Raw genomic sequence first — 18078 nt, 5'->3', positions numbered from 1 at the left:
GACTGGTAATACTTGCGTTCTTGGTGAGCAGCCTTCTGGTGTGCATTCCTTCGCCTTGCTCTGAAATCCTGGGTTGTTGGCGACGCCTTCAGTGCGTGTTTTTATGCAGCGGGTTTCCTGGGAGAAGATGGATGAGCCTGCAGCGGCGGGGGCCCGATCGGCAGGTGGGGGGGGTCAGACCTCTTGGCTGTTGGTGAGAGACCATGCGGGGGGTGGGTGTCTGCCTCTGGGGCCAGAATACGGGGCTGAAAGTGCACGTGTTGGAACCTGAGCCGGCGGCTTGGTAGGGAGGAGCCTCAACTTTGACTAAACGGTTCCTGTTAGAATCGGTCTAAAATTTTCATTGCTTCAAAGGTTTTTGTTGAAAGCCAAAGATAAATACGCATCTTAAAAAGCAAATCTAAAGGTTTACTGCAAAAACGGCAGTCTTTCCCCTTCACACCCTCCCCAGAGGCAACTATGCTGAGTTCTTTTAGCTAATTTTTTTTTGGTCTTTTTTGTCTTTTTCTAGGGCTGCTCCCGCGGCACATGGAAGTTCCCAGGCTGGGGGTCTAATCGGAGCTGTAGCCGCCGGCCTACGCCACAGCCACAGCAACGCGGGATCCAAGCCACGTCTTTGACCTACCTACACCCCAGCTCACGACAGTGCCGGATCCTTAGCCCACTGATTGAGGCCAGCGATTGAACCTGCAACCTCATGGTCCCTCGGATTCCTTAACCACTGTGCCACAACGGGAACTCCCTTAACTAATTCTTGGTATGTGTCTCCATGTTTAAATCACATGCTTGGTTTTTTTCTGTCACTTACCAGATCACTGGCTCATCATTAAAGGATGCACCTCGGGAGCTGTGGACAGAAGACGTGCGTAGATGCAGACGTACTGGGGGCGAGGTATGGGGCGGGGGCGGTGTGTCCGGGCCCCCCCAGGGCGCGCTCTCCAGACCGGGCGCTGGGGCTCTTGCCGAGGCCCTGGCCCTGGCGACTGATGTAACTTTCAGCCCCCCCCCCCCCCCCCGCCGGGGCTCTGGTTGGAATTGCCAGTTTCAGCCGCCTCACTGGCACCTTTGACATTCAAACCCGGCAGCCCCAGCCCAGGACCCCGGTCCCTTCAGGGCAACAGTTGGGGCCCAACGTGTAGTGTCGGCCTCACTGTTGCTGCCTCATCACTCGAGCTGAGCCCTGTGGTGGCAGAGTCTGCCTTTCCTGTGCACCTTTGGTGGCTTCGTTTGGGCTAAGAGCGTTTTCGCTTTTTGTGTCCTCAGTGACGTAACGGTGACCTTGGCATCTGCTGTGCGAATCTGTCGAGATGTTTGCGGGCATCACGTGCCTCCTCGGCCCGCCCTCTCCGCGCCTCTGACCGCCATGTCTCTCACGTGTTCATCTTTCTTTTCCGACCTTGGGGATCCTTGTCTTCTGTTTTACTTTTCTTTCAGGGCCACACCCATGGCACGTGGAGGTTCCCAGGCTTAGGGGCCGAATCGGAGCTACAGCTGCCGGCCTATAGCACAGCACAGCAACGCTGGATCCTTAACCCACTGAGCAAGACCAGGGATCGAACCGGTGTCCCCGTGGATACTAGTCGGGTTCCTAACCCTCTGAGCCACAAGGGGAGCACCTGCAATTTACTTTCTCACCTTGATGGACAGATACGCTTCCTAAGGAATATATGTGTTGTTACCTGGTTTTGACACCTTGTAGCTTTGGAAATAACTAGATTCCTCTATCCTGACACTTTCTGGCTGGGTCTGAAATTCCAGATGGGAACCCTCTTCCCTTTTTGAAGGCAGCTCTCGCACCATCATCCTGGCCGGCTCCACTGCGGGGAGTGTGTCTCTCCGTGTCCTGCAGGTCTGCCCTGCGTCTCCACTGTCCTAAGTTGATCTTTATCTCCTCTGTGTTGGGCGGGCTCGTCTCCCATCCTTCAAGTATCCGTTTCCTAGGTGCCTTTTTGTTCGGTCTTTTTAGGGCCGCACCCGCAGCATATGGAAGTTTTCAGGTTAGGCGTCGAATTGGAGCTGTTGCTACTGGCCTATACCACCGCTCACAGCAACACCAGATCCTTAACCCCCTGAGTGAGGCCAGGGATGGAACCTGCACCCTCACCGTTGCTGGGCAGGTTCGTTTCTGCTGCACCACGACGGGCACTCCCAGGAATTACATTTTAGAATTGAAACTTGGTCCTTCGCAGGTTTTCAAATGCTCAGGTGGTGGGACGGTTAGAGCTGCCAGGATCCTTGGCCTGCCTTCCCCACTAAACCTAGGCGCCCCCATCCGACTGTTCCTGGCTCTCTCCCCCTGTCCTTGGGGGTTTATGCCTTCTCAAGATACCCCTTTACAGTCATTTTCTGGGGTTTGGAGGGGGCAGGGTGAAATCGGATGCCTGGGTGATCTTCAGCCTTGAGCCAGAGCGCCAAGAAAACTTAAGACTTAGTTTTGTTGTTTACAGAGGACAGAAAAAATTTAAAATAAGATTGCTATAAAACTGCCATGAACAATAGGCGTTTCCAGGAGCACCCAGGAGAAGCATTCATCACTGTGCAGACACACGGACGTGTAGGTGCTTTATTTTCACCCCCACCCACACCCCCACCTGCACTGGCCGACCTCCCAGGGGCAGAGGGTCCCAGGAGAACTAGCTGTTGCCTCCCTGCCAAGGGCACCAGCGTTGTCAGTGCAGTGCTGGGGCCTGAGGCCGCAGTCTTGACTCGCCCCAACCAGGTTTCCTCTCAATTCCCAATGAGAGCGCAGGGCCGACACTCACATGGGCCCCCAGAGGAGAACCCCCCCATCTGCACCCTCACAACCCATTCTGAGCTTATGTCGCCAGGAAATCCAGTCCAAGACAGATGGCGCCCCTGGGTGCCAAGTCAGACCCATCTCAACAGCTGCAAGACAGGACCGTCGGAGAAGAGGTGGTGCGAGAGCCGTGCACGCGGCGGCTGGATCCCAGCAGCGAGCAGGCCGGCAGGAGGGGGCTCTCGCGGCTCCCACAGGCCGCCTCGGCCGGCAGAGGCCCGTCACCTCGCACTTGACAAGCGACTGGGAGGCCAGGCTCCAGAGTCCTTCTCAAACGACGCCGTCATTCGGGACGCCGCCCAGGAACCAGGTACCCGCATCACGGGACTTACTCGCTCAGAGTCCACGGCCCGGGGGCAGCATCCAGCAGCCCCAGTCAGGCCGCGTCCAGGCTGGAGCCGCCTTGGGCCGCACAGGAGACGCAGGCGGCCCTGTCGGAGACCACGCGGTCCAAGGCTCTCATCAGGATGTCTGGCATGTGGTCTGTCAGCATCTTCGGGCCGATGAGGATTCTGCTGAATTCGGATTCATGGGACCATCTCACGCTGTACTGGGCAGCCGCATAGCAAGGAAACCTGCACAAGCAAAGGCACCGCGCGTCACTCCAGGTGCGGGTGGGACCCGCCGCTGGGGGGCGCGTGCCCGGCAGCCCGCACTCACCTCCCCGAGGCGCCCTCTTCCTGCAGGTGGATGATGCGGCCCGGAGGGTAGAGGGGCGGGTACTTGGTGGGGGACTCCAGCGGGGACTCGCCGGAGAAGCTGTAGCTGGGGGAGCCGTGCGCCAGCAGACTCTGCTCCCCGAGGAGAGGCTGCGTCAGGTCACCCCCTTCCAGCTCCGTCAGAAGATCGTCGGGGCTCCCTCCGAACAGCTCGTACCAGCACCCGCGCAGCAAGATCTTGTACTGGGGGCGAGACGCAAGGTGGCGGCACCCCTGTCACCTGTGAGCCTCTCAAGGTCCCCAAAGACCTGGGACCTGAGAGCCCGTGCCTGGGGCGGCGACCCTGGGGGTGTGAACCCCTCGCTGGTCTGATCTTAAACAGGGGTCGCAGGGGGCGAAGGTCAGGGGCCGGGCTTGGTGAGGCCATCGCACTTCACGCTCCGGAAAAACCAGAGGCAGGGCGAGTGAGGAGAACTCTCTTGGGCAATTCTTATTTTATTTTATTTTAATTTTTTGGTTTTTTTGCCATTTCTTGGGCCGCTCCCGCCGCTTATGGAGGTTCCCAGGCTAGGGGTCCAATCAGAGCTGTAGCCGCTGGTCTACACCAGAGCCACAGCAACTTGGGATCCAAGCCGCGTCTGCAACCTACACCCCAGCTCACGGCAACGCCGGATCGTTAACCCACTGAGCAATGGCAGGGACCGAACCCGCAACTTCATGGTTCCTAGTCGGATTCGTTGACCACTGAGCCATGGCGGGAACTCCTCTTGGGCAATTCTTAAACCGGTTTTGCTCCTCCCCTTAAGACAGCAGTTACTACTATTTTTTTTTTTTTTAATTTGGGGAGTGTAGCTGATAAGAAGATTTTAATTTTTTTCTGATTAGCAACAAAAATCACAGAACAAACAAATTAAAAACTGAAAACTACCTCTAATCCCATTACCTAAATAAGACACTTGGTGTATTTTTTGGTCAAAACTGCATCGCTTCACCTCCTGCTGCCTTGGATCATGTTCTGAGAATCATTTTAAATCCTGCTCTCCCACCCGACCCCACTTTTAGCTGTGCCTCAGCGTGCAGGAGCTCCCAGGCCAGAGGTCAAACCCAAGCCACAGCAGTGACAACGCCAGGTCCTTAACCCACTGCACCACAGGTGAACTTCGATCCTGCCTTTTTAAAAAACATTTTTGTTTTTCCCTGTGACATACGGAAGTTCCTGGGCCAGGGGCTGAACTGGAGCTACAGCTATGGTCTACACCGCAGCAACGCCAGATGTGAGCCCCATCTTCAACCTACACCACAGCTCATGGCAACGCCTCTCCTTAACCCACTGATGGAGGCCAGGGATCGAACCTGACGAGCCACAAGGGGAACTCCCAGTCCTGCCCTTTTAACAAACACTTCCATACCTCATGGATTTCTCTCTATTGGTCAGTATAAATGAGTGTTGTACCCTGTAATAGGCTAACACTCCAGAGCCCAGGCCCAGCTGCCAGCCTCCTTCTCTACGCTGTGGACAAAGGCATGGGGACGCGCTTGGTCCCAAGACAGGCCTAAGAGGGACGACAAAAGCCACGTGACCAAACACAGACGCTTCTATGGTGGGTTCCAACTGCGGTGCCCCCGGTGCTCGGGTTAGCACTCGTCTGCTTGGGCGGCCTGGAGGGTGCCAGACGCGGGGCTGAGAGAGCTGCCAGCAGCCGCAGCACATTTGGAAACGGGAGCCCTCCACCCCCCGACAGGCCCGTCCCGCCCGAGTTACCTTGGGCTTGTTGCAGTGAGCGATCACGCGCAAGAGTCTCCTCTTCAGATCCTCCAGGCTGGTCACACTCAACCTGCTCAGCAAGAGACCAGGCTGAGGCTCGGCCCTCCGTCCTCCGCCCGCCCTCGGCCCTCGGCCCTCGCCTGGACGGGGCGGCCGGCAGCCTCACCTGGGAATCACGTCCTTGCCCAGGACCAGCGACACAATGAAGCTCTTCGAGTACTCGTAAAGGGATTTGCTGAAACACGAACACACAACAGTGACGTTTTATGACTATACTGCCCACGGACAGCTGCCAAGAGAAGCCGAGTAACTGCCGGGAGAAGAGGTCAGATCTGTTCTCTGTCCTCGACGGGAGAAGAGAAGTAATTAGGCTCCAACTAGAGCAACTCTCTGGCCAGATTCTAGTAAAACCACGATGTGTGTCAGCAGAGACAGTCGACAGCCCACAGCTTCAAACCAGATGGTGACAACAGACCGTGCCTGCGCCATCCTTTGACCCAGCAACCAACCTGGAGACGCCTAACAAGTTGCACTGGCAAAAACGTCAACACACAGGTGCCAAAGGCCATTGCTGCAGCTCCCACGGCGGGCAAGTAACAGCAGAGGCGGGAAACAAGCGAGTGTCTGCCCCCGAGAACACCCAGTCCTTTGCAGCTGGAAGGGGAGGAGGCTCCTCCGCCACGGGGTGGGGTGGGGTTGGGGGGGTGGCGTCAGGACAAACAACAGGATGCAGGACAGCCTGGAGAGCACGCCGCCGCTGTCACCTGGGAGGGAGCGGGACACAAGACACAGGCAGGGCTGCTTCTCCGGAGGAGTGATGAAAAGCTGAGTCCACAGCGATTAGAGACGCCCGCCTCTGAGGGCAGAGCAAGGACCCTGCCCTTCGGGGAACAAGGGCAGAAGTCAGGTTTCGCTCAAAGTACCCTGCTTGGGAGAGTTGGCTTTATTTTATTTCTTTTTTTTTCTTTTCAGGGCCACACCTGCGACAGATCAAAAGTTCCCAGGCTAGGGAAGGGATCGGAGCTGCAGCTGCTGGCCTACGCCACAGCCAAGGCCAGATCCAAGCCACAGCTGTGGCCTAAGCCACGGCTTGCAGCAACACTGGGTGATCCTTAACCCACTGAGGCAGGCCAGGGATTGAACCTGCATCCTCACGGATACTAGTCAGGTTCTTAACTTGCTGAGCCACAACCGGAACTCTTGAGAGTTGTCTTGAGAATCATGTTCTTGTTTTCTATGATTATATAAAAAAATAAAAACAAAAGCAGTCCCAAATCAAAAGCTAGGTGAAACAAGTGAACCTCACCGTGTATTAGACAGACAGAGGAATTCGAGTGACTTTAAGGCGAGTGTAATTTGTTTGTACGTCCACAGTAGGAATACAACCTAAGGATGGAACCGTCGGCAAAGAGGCACAGCCTGCTTGCAGTCACCATACCATCAGATGTGATGCTGCCATTCCGAAGCTCTGCTGCGTTGGTTTGCGTGACGCTGCACGGCAGGTGGACGCACGCAGGGCGTGTGTCCTGGCCTCGCTCAGAGGGTTAAGGATCTGGCCTTGCCACGAGCTGTGGCGTAGGGTGCAGATATGGCTCAGATCCCGAGTGGCTGGGGTGTAGATCAGAGGTGGCGCTCCGGTTCCACCCCAGTCTGGCAACTTCATGTGCCTGTAGTGCAGCTCTAAAAAAAGCCAAAAAACCCCAAAAACCCCAAGACAAAACCACCTGTCAAAAAATGCTATCCCTCACCTGAGGCTTCTGTGGGGCATAATCTTTTTGCAGTTGGAGCATCAAAGGTCACAGATGAGGAGGAGAAGGAAGGAAGGAAATAAAGATGCAAATTAAAAACTAATGTTGACAGGAGTTCCTACTGTGGTGCAATGGGATCGGCGGTGTTCCCGCAGCACCAGGATGCAGGTTCCCTCCCAGGCCTGGCACAGTGGGTTAAGGGATCCGGCACTGCTGCAGGTGCAGTGTAGGCTGTAACTGTGGCTTGGATCTGATCCCTGGCCCAGGAACTCCATAGGACTTAGGGAGGCCATAAAAGAAAAAAAAAAAAGGTTGACAGAAACCAAGACTTTTAGCATAGAAGGAAAAAAATACAAAGAATTTCAGTAAAACAAGTATACAATCAAATAATTTAAAAATCCTGATCTTTAAATTGGAAGTATCAATATGAACTAAGGAAATATTTCCTCTTTGGAATAAGCAAAGTCTTCCCTGCCTTGTTCTCCTTTTTTTTTTTTTTTTTTTTTGCGGTCTTCTTGCCTTTTCTAGGGCCGCTCCCGTGGCATATGGAGGTTCCCAGGCTAAGGGTCGAATCGGGAGCTGTAGCCACCAGCCTACACCACAGCCACAGCAACGCTGGATCCGAGCTGCATCTGCAACCTCCACCACAGCTCACGGCAATGCCAGATCCATAACCCACTGAGCAAGGCCAGGGATCGAACCCGCAACCTCATGGTTCCTAGTCAGATTCATTAACCACTGAGCCACGACAGGAATTCCTGCACTGTTCTACTGAAAAGGCCTAGAAACTCCGATCTGCCCTGTGGTGAGGAGTGCCCCACCCAAGTTAGAGTTTCTGAATACCATTTCCCACTCCTACAAAGCAATGCTCCTTGGAGGAATGGTTGATTCCAGACGGGAAAAGCCTGGAGGACATTTGGCAGCACCAGGAAGCCGGGAACTCAGACAGGAGGGGTTGTGTCGCGAAGAGGAGGAGGGGCCCACTGATGGGACAGAGGGACCGTCAAAAGAAGAACCACAGCAGCCCAAGCACAATTTGAAGGCTCATGAGTTAATCATGAGAGCTGTGCATGATGAAAGGCCGCCTCTGGAGGCTGCCAGCGCACCAGCTCGCGGCTCTACACCCTCACCCTGCTGGACAAAGGGGAGGCTCAGGCGTCCAGGCACCGGCCTGCTTTCCCTGCGTCAACTCTACCGTGGGGTAACCCAATGCTTGGAGAAAAGTGCTTTATAATTTTTAGCTAATAAAAGATGAAGGAGTGAAACAGAACAGCCACCTGTGGCAACCTCTCATAAACTATGTGTCGAGGGATGATGAGCTGCTAAGGACATCAGAGAGACAAGCAGTTATGTGCCTCCTGGGGGGACACAGCAGGAATCGCACACCATGACTCCCACTAGCTGTCAAAAAAAATCCACCCGGGATCCATTCAAGGAGAGGATGTTACTATCGTCAACATATATGCCCCAAATACAGGAGCACCCAGATACATACAACAAATATTAACAGACATAAAGGGAGATATTGATGAGAATACAATCATAGTAGGAGACCTTAATACCCCCCTCACATCAATGGACAGATCCTCTAGACAGAAAACCAATAAAGCAACAGAGATCCTAAAGGAAACAATAGAAAAGTTAGACTTCATTGATATCTTCAGGACACTACATCCAAAAAAAGCAGAATACACATTCTTCTCAAATGCTCATGGAACATTCTCAAGAATCGACCACATATGGGACACAAAGCTAATCTCAATAAATTTAGGAGCACAGAAATTATCTCAAGTATCTTCTCTGACCACAATGCCATGAAATTAGAAACCAACCATGGGAAAAGGAAAGAGAAAAAACCTACTACATGGAGACTAAACAACATGCTACTAAAAAACCAATGGGTCAATGAGGAAATCAAGAAGGAAATTAAAAACTACCTTGAAACAAATGATAATGAAGACACAACCTCTCAAAATCTATGGGATGCTGCGAAAGCAGTGCTCAGAGGGAAATTTATAGCAATACAGGCCTTTCTCAAAAAAGAAGAAAGATCCCAAATTGACAACTTAACCCTCCACCTAAATGAATTAGAAAAAGAAGAACAAAAAAGGCCTCAAGTCAGCAGAAGGAAGGAAATTATAAAGATCAAAGAAGAAATCAATAAAATAGACACTCAAGAAACAATAGAGAAAATTAATAAAACCAAGAGCTCGTTCTTTGAAAAGGTGAACAAAATTGACAAACCCCTGGCCAGACTCACTAAAAAGAGGAGAGAAAGAACCCAAATAACCAAAATTATAAATGAAAAAGGAGAAATCACAATGGATACAGCAGAAATACAAAAAACCATAAGAGAATACTATGAACAACTATACGGCAACAAGTTTGACAATCTGGAAGAAATGGACAATTTTCTAGAATCTTACAGCCTGCCAAAACTGAATCAAGTAGAAACAGACCAAATGAACAGACCGATCACTAGAAATGAAATTGAAGAGGTCATAAAATCACTCCCTACAAATAGAAGCCCAGGACCAGATGGCTTCACAGGTGAATTCTATCAAACATATAAAGAGGAATTGGTGCCCATCCTCCTTAAACTCTTTCAAAAGGTTGAAGAAGAAGGAATACTCCCAAAGACATTCTATGATGCCACCATCACCCTCATTCCAAAACCAGACAGAGATACCACCAAAAAAGAAAACTATCGCCCAATATCATTGATGAAGATAGATGCAAAAATTCTCAACAAAATCTTAGCCACCCGAATCCAACAACATACCAAAAAAATTATACACCATGACCAGGTTGGGTTCATCCCAGGTTCACAAGGATGGTTCAACATACGCAAATCAATCAGCATCATACACCACATTAACAAAAAAAAAGTCAAAAATCATATGATCATCTCAATAGATGCAGAAAAAGCATTTGACAAAGTCCAACATCCATTCATGATCAGGACCCTCGCCAAAGTGGGTATAGAGGGAACATTCCTGAATATAATCCAAGCCATTTATGATAAACCCACAGCAAATATAATCCTCAATGGGGAAAAACTGAAAGCCTTCTCACTCAAATCTGGAACAAGACAGGGATGCCCACTCTCACCACTGCTCTTCAACATAGTTTTGGAAGTCCTAGCCACAGCAATTAGACAAACCAAAGAAATAAAAGGCATCCATATAGGAAGAGAAGAGATCAAACTGTCACTGTATGCAGATGACATGATACCATACATAGAAAACCCTAAGGACTCAACCCCAAAACTACTTGAACTGATTCATAAATTCAGCAAAGTAGCAGGATGTAAGATTAACATTCAGAAGTCAGTGGCATTTCTGTATACCAGCAATGAAATATTAGAAAAGGAATACAAAAATACAATACCTTTTAAAATTGCACCTCACAAAATCAAATACCTCGGAATACACCTGACCAAGGAGGTAAAGGACCTATATGCCGAGAACTATAAAACTTTCATCAAAGAAATCAAAGAAGATGTAAAGAAATGGAAAGATACTCCATGTTCCTGGGTTGGAAAAATCAATATTGTAAAAATGGCCATACTACCCAAAGCAATCTACAGATTCAATGCAATCTCTATCAAATTACCCATGACATTTTTCACAGAACTAGAACAAACAATCCAAACATTTATATGGAACCACAAAAGACCCAGAATCGCCAAAGCAATCCTGAGAAACAAAAACCAAGCAGGAGGCATAACTCTCCCAGACTTCAAGAAATACTACAAAGCCACAGTCATCAAAACAGTGTGGTACTGGTATCAAAACAGACAGACAGACCACTGGAACAGAGAACCCAGAAATAAACCCTGACACCTATGGTCAATTAATCTTTGACAAGGGAGGCAAGAACATAAAATGGGAAAAAAGAAAGTCTATTCAGCAAGCATTGCTGGGAAACCTGGACAGCTGCATGCAACGCAATGAAACTAGAACACACCCTCACACCATGCACAAAAATAAACTCAAAATGGCTGAAAGACTTAAATAGAAGACAGGACACCATCAAACTCCTAGAAGAAAACATACGCAAAACACTCTCTGACATCAACATCATGAATATTTTCTCAGGTCAGTCTCCCAAAGCAATAGAAATTAGAGCAAAAATAAACCCATGGGACCTCATCAAACTGAAAAGCTTTTGCACAGCAAAGGAAACCCAAAAGAAAACAAAAAGACAACTTACAGAATGGGAGAAAACAGTTTCAAATGATGCAACTGACAAGGGCTTAATCCTAGAATATATAAACAACTTATACAACCCAACAGCAAAAAAACCAATCAATCAATGGAAAAATGGGCAAAAGACCTGAATAGACATTTCTCCAAAGAAGATATACAGATGGCCAACAAACACATGAAAAAATGCTCAACATCGCTGATTATAAGAGAAATGCAAATCAAAACTACCATGAGATATCACCTCACATCAGTCAGAATGGCCATCATTAATAAATCCACAAATAACAAGTGCTGAAGGGGCTGTGGAGAAAAGGGAACCCTCCTGCACTGTTGGTGGGAATGTAAACTGGTACAGCCACTATGGAGAACAGTCTGGAGATACCTTAGAAATCTATACATAGAACTTCCATATGACCCCGCAATCCCACTCTTGGGCATGTATCCGGAAAAAACTCTACTTAAAAGAGACACGTGCACCCGCATGTTCATTGCAGCACTATTCACAAGAGCCAGGACATGGAAACAACCCAAATGTCCATCGACAGATGATTGGATTCGGAAGATGTGGTATATACACACAATGGAATACTACTCAGCCATAAAAAAGAATGACATAATGCCATTTGCAGCAACATGGATGTAACTAGAGAGTCTCATACTGAGTGAAATGAGCCAGAAAGACAAAGACAAATACCATATGATATCACTTATAACTGGAATCTAATATCCCGCACAAATGAACCTTTCCACAGAAAAGAAAATCATGGACTTGGAGAAGAGACTTGTGGCTGCCTGATGGGAGGGGGAGGGAGTGGGAGGGATCGGGAGCTTGGGCTTATCAGACACAACTTAGAATAGATTTACAAGGAGATCCTGCTGAATGAATAGCATTGAGAACTTTGTCTAGATACTCATGTTGCAACAGAAGAAAGGGTGGGGGAAAAAATGTAATTGTAATGTATACATGTAAGGATAACCTGACCCCCTTGCTGTACAGTGGGAAAATAAAAAAATTAAAAAAAAAAAAATCCACCCTACGGTCAATTAATCCTCAACAAAGGAGGCAAAAATATAAAACAAGGAATAGGCAGTCTTTTCAGCAAGTGCTGCTGGGAAAACTGGACAGCTGCATGTCAGTCAGTGCAATTGGAACACACCCTCACACCATGCACAAAAATAAACTCAAAATGACGTACAGACATAAACGTAAGACAAGACATCATCACACTCCTAGGAGAGAACACTGATATGAAGTATACCAATGTTTCCCCACGTCCGTCTCCCAAGGCAGCAGAAATAAAAGCAAAAGTAATGGGACCTAATCAAACACAAGCTTTTGCACAGCAAAGGGAACCAAAAGACAACCTACAGAATGGGAGAAAATAGTTTCAAATGATACAATGGACAAGGGCTTAATCTCTAAAATATACAAACAACTTAAACAACTCAACAGCATAAAAACCAACAACCCAATTGAAAAATGGGCAAAAGACCTGAATAGACTTTTCTCCAAAGAAGATCGACAGGTGGCCAACAAGCACATGAAAAAATGCTCAACATCACTGATTATAAGAGAAATGCAAATCAAAACTACTATGAGGCACCACCTCACACCCGTCAGAATGGCCATCATTCATAAGTCCACAAATAAATGCTGGAGAGGGTGTGGAGAAAAGGGAGCCCTCCTGCACTGTTGGCGGGAATGTAAATTGGTACAACCCCTGTGGAAAACAGTATGGAGGGTCCTCAGAAAACTATACATAGAACTACCATATGACCCAGCAATCCCACTCGTGGGCATATATCCGGACGAAACTTTCCTTGGAAAAGATACATGCACCCCTGTGTTCACTGCAGCACTATTCACAGTAGCCAAGACATGGAAACAACCTAACTGTCCATGGAGTGATGAAAGGATTAGGAAGGTGTGGTACATACACACAATGGAATACTACTCAGCCATAAAAAAGAACAAAATAATGTCATTTGCAGCAACATGGATTGAACTAGAGACTCTCATACTAAATGAAGAAAGTAAGAAAAAGAAAGACAAATACCATATGATATCACTTATATGTAGAATCTCATATATGGCACAAATGAACCTTTCCACAGAAAAGAAACTCATGGACTAGGAGAACAGACTTGTGGTTGCCAAGGGGGAAGGAGAGGGAGTTCGATGGACTGGGAATACGGGGTTAATAGATGCAAACTGTGGCATTTGGAGTGGATAAGCAAAGAGATCCTGCTGTATAGCGCTGGGAACTGTATCTAGTCATTTCTGATGGAGCATGATGGAGGGATAACGTGAGTTTCTTCTTGTATCTGTATGACTGGGTCACTTTGGTGTACAGTAGAAATTAACAGCACACTGTAAATCAACTATAATGAAAAAAAACCAAAGCACCACCAAAAAAAAAAAATCCACCCCGAGTGTGATCACCTCTCTAGGAATGACTGCCATTTTCTTCCTTTTTTTCCTTTTTTTTTTTTTTTATGGCCACACCTGCGACACATGGAAGTTCCTGAGCTAGGAGTCAAAGTGGAGCTGCAGCTGCACACCTGATCCCAGCCGCATCTGTGACTTAACGCTGCAGCTTGCGGCAACACTGGATCCTTAACTTAAGCCACTGAGTGAGGCCAGGGATCAAACCCACATCCTCGTGGACGCCGTCGGGTTCTGAACCCCCTGTGCCGCATGAATGCCAATAACTTCCATTTTCTAGGACATACGTACGATCAAGGGGTCGGCCAGAAGAACACGTTAAGTGACACGGCGTGACGTTAAATGACACGGAGGGTACAATGAGGGAAGTCCCAGATGGGGATTCTCCAGAATGACTTACTTTCAGATAAAATGATGAGGGGAAAATCTGTACATTAAAATCAGAATTATAAGACAAATTTACCATTTCTGATGTAAGATATGTTTGTTTTTTTTAAAATTTATTTGGCTCTTAAGTCAAATCAACTGTAAAATACATAGGAGTTAACTGGGAGAATGCAATCAATTACTGGAAACAAAGAATTATTGCTGTTTGTGTTGGTTTGGTTTTGTTTTTTTGTTTTCGACTGCATCTATGGCATACAGAAGTTCCCAGGCCAGGGGCTGGACCCAGGCCACAGCAGAGACCCAGGCTGCTGCAGTGACAGTGCTGGATGCTTAACCCACTGAGCCACAGGAAGACTGGAGAACAGTTTTAACGGTGGTCCCATCGGCAGCCAGAGGCAAAAAGAGAGAAAGAAGAAAGAGAAGCCCTCCCTCACAAATGAAATTATTATCTACTTTAAAACTCCAGGGAGTTCTTGGAGTTCCCGTCGTGGTTAACGGATCCGACTAGGAACCATGAGGTTGCGGGTTCAATCCCTGGCCTTGCTCAGTGGGTTAAGGATCTGGCATTGCCGTGAGCTGTGGTGTAGGTTGCAGACGCGGCTCGGATCTCGTGTTGCTGTGGCTCTGGTGTAGGCCGGTGGCTACAGCCCCGATTCAACCCCTAAAACTCCAGGGAGTTCTCTTGTGGCACAGTGGGTGAAAGATCTAGTGTCACTACAGCCTGGGTCACTGCTGTGGCGTGGGGTAGATCCCTGGCCTGGGAACTTCCCTGCGCCAGAAGCCCAGCCATAAAAACCCCAAAACGACCCATGAAATAAGCACTGGCCAGGGCGTGCAGGAAAGGGAGAACTCGTACGCCGCTGGTGGGGACGTGAGCTGGTACAGCCAGTATGACAACCAGTGTGGAGGTCCTTCAGAGGTTACACAGAACCGCCAAATAACCCAGCAGTTCCACTTTTACGTACTTATCTGGAGAAAACAAAAACACGAACTTGAAAGACAGCTGCACCCCCATGTTCACGGCAGTGTTATTGCCGAGAGCCAAGGCTTAGGAACAGCCGGTGTCCACGGACGGACGAGTGGAGGAAGCAGGTGCAGGGTGTGTGTACATGTGTGATTCAGCCGTGAACAAGTCATGAAGCCGTGAGGACAACAGGGATGGACCTGGAGGGCATCAGGCTAAGGGAAGCACGTCAGAGAAGGACAACTACCACAGGCTCTCACTTATATGTGAAACCTAAGAAAAAAAGAAACACAGCTCATGCGTACAGAACACGGGGCACTGCCGGGGCGGGGCGGGGGGTAGGAGGTGGGTGGACCGAGTCAGAGGGATCAAAAGGCACCAACTTTCACTTAGAAAATCACGAAGCCGCTGGGCTGCACGGCGGTCACTCGCAGCACGCTGCGTGCTGGAAAGCTGGGAAGGACGTAAATCTTCAAAGCTCTCTTCACAAGGGAAAAAATTCTGAGTTCGTGATGGCAGATGTTACCTAGAATTACTGCATTCATTTCACCATATATATAAATACAAATATATATATGCATTTACTTTTGCTTTCTAGGGCTGCCCCCACGGCATATGGAAGGTCCCAGGCTAGGGGTCCAATCGGAGCTGCAGCTGCCAGCCTACACCACAGCCACAGCCACACCAGATCCGAGCTGTGTCTACGACCTACACCACAGGTCACGGCAACGCTGGATCCTCAACCCACTGAGCCAGGCCAGGGATCGAATCACATCCTCGGGATACAGTCAGATTCGTTCCCGCTGCACCACACTGGGAACTCTGATAAAAATACTGAATTGTTAGTTTGTACACCTGAAACTAATGCATCAATTACACGTCAGTTTAAAACAAAAGGGACCTCAGCATTATATCAAAAGCTGTTCAGTCTCTCTTCAACCACACAGCGCCTTGAAACAAACCTCTCCTGAGGAGGAGAAAGTAGAACTAAACTGCAGATAAAAGACCCTCTAAGTTCTAAGCAGCATCTCCTCACAGGAGAGAAAAGGAAGTACCTGAGCAGCCCCCTGGGCGGGGAGAAGGCGTAACACCGGACCTGCGGGTACTGGTTTCGGAGCATGATGGCCAGCAGGGCCGCGGCGCCCGCCCCCAGGCTGTGCCCCACGACGACCAGCCGGTACTCCTGAGGGACAAAAGCAGGATGAGAAAAGGTTATCGAAGCCAACAGCTCACGGTGGAGAAAACCAAAGAAGAGAAGAATTCAAATCTCACAGGAGCAATGCTGAAGGCCTGGCTCAAAATCCCGTCCGTGATGAGGCGGTGGTACACGTATCTGGCGGCTTGAGAGATCCCCTGCGAGTGTAGACACGGGAGGCGGCGGTGACTGCCGGGGCCGAGGGTCACACGGGGTCTGCTTATCTGCCACCGGCCCCCCCGACCGCACTGCGGCCGCCTCCACCGCACCGAGCTGGGCGGGCGGCAAGGGCTCCCTCGCCACCTCCGGGGACACACAGGCGACGGCAGGAGCAGCGTCCCAGCCCGGGGATTATTTCCACAGTGCTTCCTGCAGCTACACAGAGTTCTGACGTACGAGCCACCCACTGTTTCCGTCAGCCGGGGCCTGGGGCCCATCAGACTGGGATTATAAATGATGGTCTTTTAAAATGATGGAAAAATGTAAAGTTCCTCATCAGTGACAGTGATGAAGCAAGAGCAGAACTAAAACCATTGGAATTGAGGAGTTCCCGTCGAGGTGCAATGGAAACAAATCCAACTAGGAACCATGAGGTTGCGGGTTCGATCCCTGGCCTCGATCAGTGGGTTAAGGATCCGTCGTTGCCACAAGCTGCAGTGTAAGTGGCTGATGCAGCTTGGATCCTGCGTTGCTGTGGCCCTGGTGTAGGCCAGGAGCTATACCTCTGATTTGACCCCTAGCCTGGGAACCTCCATATGCTGTGGGTCCGGCCCTAAAAAGTCAAAAAAAAAAAAAAAAATCAGTAAAACCTAAGACTTCCTCACAAATACAGCTGTCCCACAAAACAGACTACGAAAATTAACTCGTTCCAATACAGGAGAGACGGGCCCGTCCATCAGCCATTTTCAGAGCTTCCTTCACAACAGGACAAGGTGGGCCTGGCCACTGTCCCCTGCAGCCTAACCTCCAACAGGATGAAGGAGAAACTCAACCGAAGGCGGGCGACCGTGTGGATCCTCCCTAGCCAACCGCACGTTCCTGACGCAGCAGCTACAACCCCGTGAGCAGAGGCGGGACCCGGCCTCCTGCTCCGAAGCCGGCTGGGGGCTGGCATTCTGCCTCCACGCCGCCCGCCTCATGAGGCAGTCAACTCCCACCAACGCTCAGGCAGCTACCACGTGTCCGGTTCTGGGCAGCTAGAGCCAAAGAGCATCTGGTCCACAACCCGGCTGGTGGTGAGTCTCGCTGGCACACGCATTACAGGGGACATGCTAAGACCCTTTTTAGCGGCACAGCCTTGAATTTCAAAGACCGTGGACAATGTCAGAGCCAAAACCTGGTACTGAGGCCAAGAGGAGAGAGCAGTCCAGGCCCTTAGGCCCTGAGCAGCTGCCTTCCTGGCCTGAGGGCGAGAGGTGTCACTGAACGAAGCAGTGTAGGAGGAGGCCTCAGCTGCCAGCCAGCCAGGCCTGAAGTGTGGCGGCTTGTGGTGGCACAAAGCCTTTATCTGTGGCCCCAATTCTGGTTAGAACAGAGCCACAACCAAGCCCACTGGACTCTGAGGGTATTTTGTGGTTGGCTAGTGGATGTGTCTGTATAATACGTTAAAAAAAATTTTTTTTTGGGGGGGGGGCTTTTCAGGGCTGCACCTGCAATATATGGAGGTTCCCAGGCTAGGAGGTGAATTGGAGCTGCAGCTGCCAGCCTACACCACAGCCATGGCTACGAGGGATCTGAGCCGTGTCTGCGACCTACACCACAGCTCATGGCAATGCCGGATCCTTAACCCACTGAGCGAGGCCAGGGATCGATCCCACAACCTCCTGGTTCCTAGTCGGATTCGTTTCCACTGCGCTGTGACAGGAATTCCAGTAAGTTTAAAATTTTACATTGTAATTCATTTTTC

The 18078-nt window shown here is 49.7% G+C and overlaps 1 protein-coding gene across 2 annotated transcripts in view; it reads right to left on the bottom strand.

Annotated features, from left to right (window-relative positions):
• Positions 1–2549: 2549 nt before the first annotated feature.
• Positions 2550–18078, bottom strand: part of DAGLB (diacylglycerol lipase beta) — a 40882-nt gene continuing 25353 nt past the window's right edge. For both annotated transcript variants that reach the window (XM_047779500.1, XM_047779501.1), the window contains 6 exons: positions 16250–16330; positions 16033–16160; positions 5388–5456; positions 5219–5291; positions 3458–3699; positions 2550–3372 (listed from right to left, as the gene is read on the bottom strand). In XM_047779500.1, coding sequence (XP_047635456.1) covers positions 3174–3372; positions 3458–3699; positions 5219–5291; positions 5388–5456; positions 16033–16160; positions 16250–16330 — 792 coding nt within the window. In that variant the 3' untranslated portion in view covers positions 2550–3173. The remainder of the gene's footprint in view (positions 3373–3457; positions 3700–5218; positions 5292–5387; positions 5457–16032; positions 16161–16249; positions 16331–18078) is intronic.

Source organism: Phacochoerus africanus, chromosome 5 (assembly GCF_016906955.1).
Source record: "Phacochoerus africanus isolate WHEZ1 chromosome 5, ROS_Pafr_v1, whole genome shotgun sequence".
Taxonomy (NCBI): Eukaryota; Metazoa; Chordata; class Mammalia; order Artiodactyla; family Suidae; genus Phacochoerus; species Phacochoerus africanus.
This window is presented reverse-complemented; position numbering and strand designations above follow the sequence as displayed.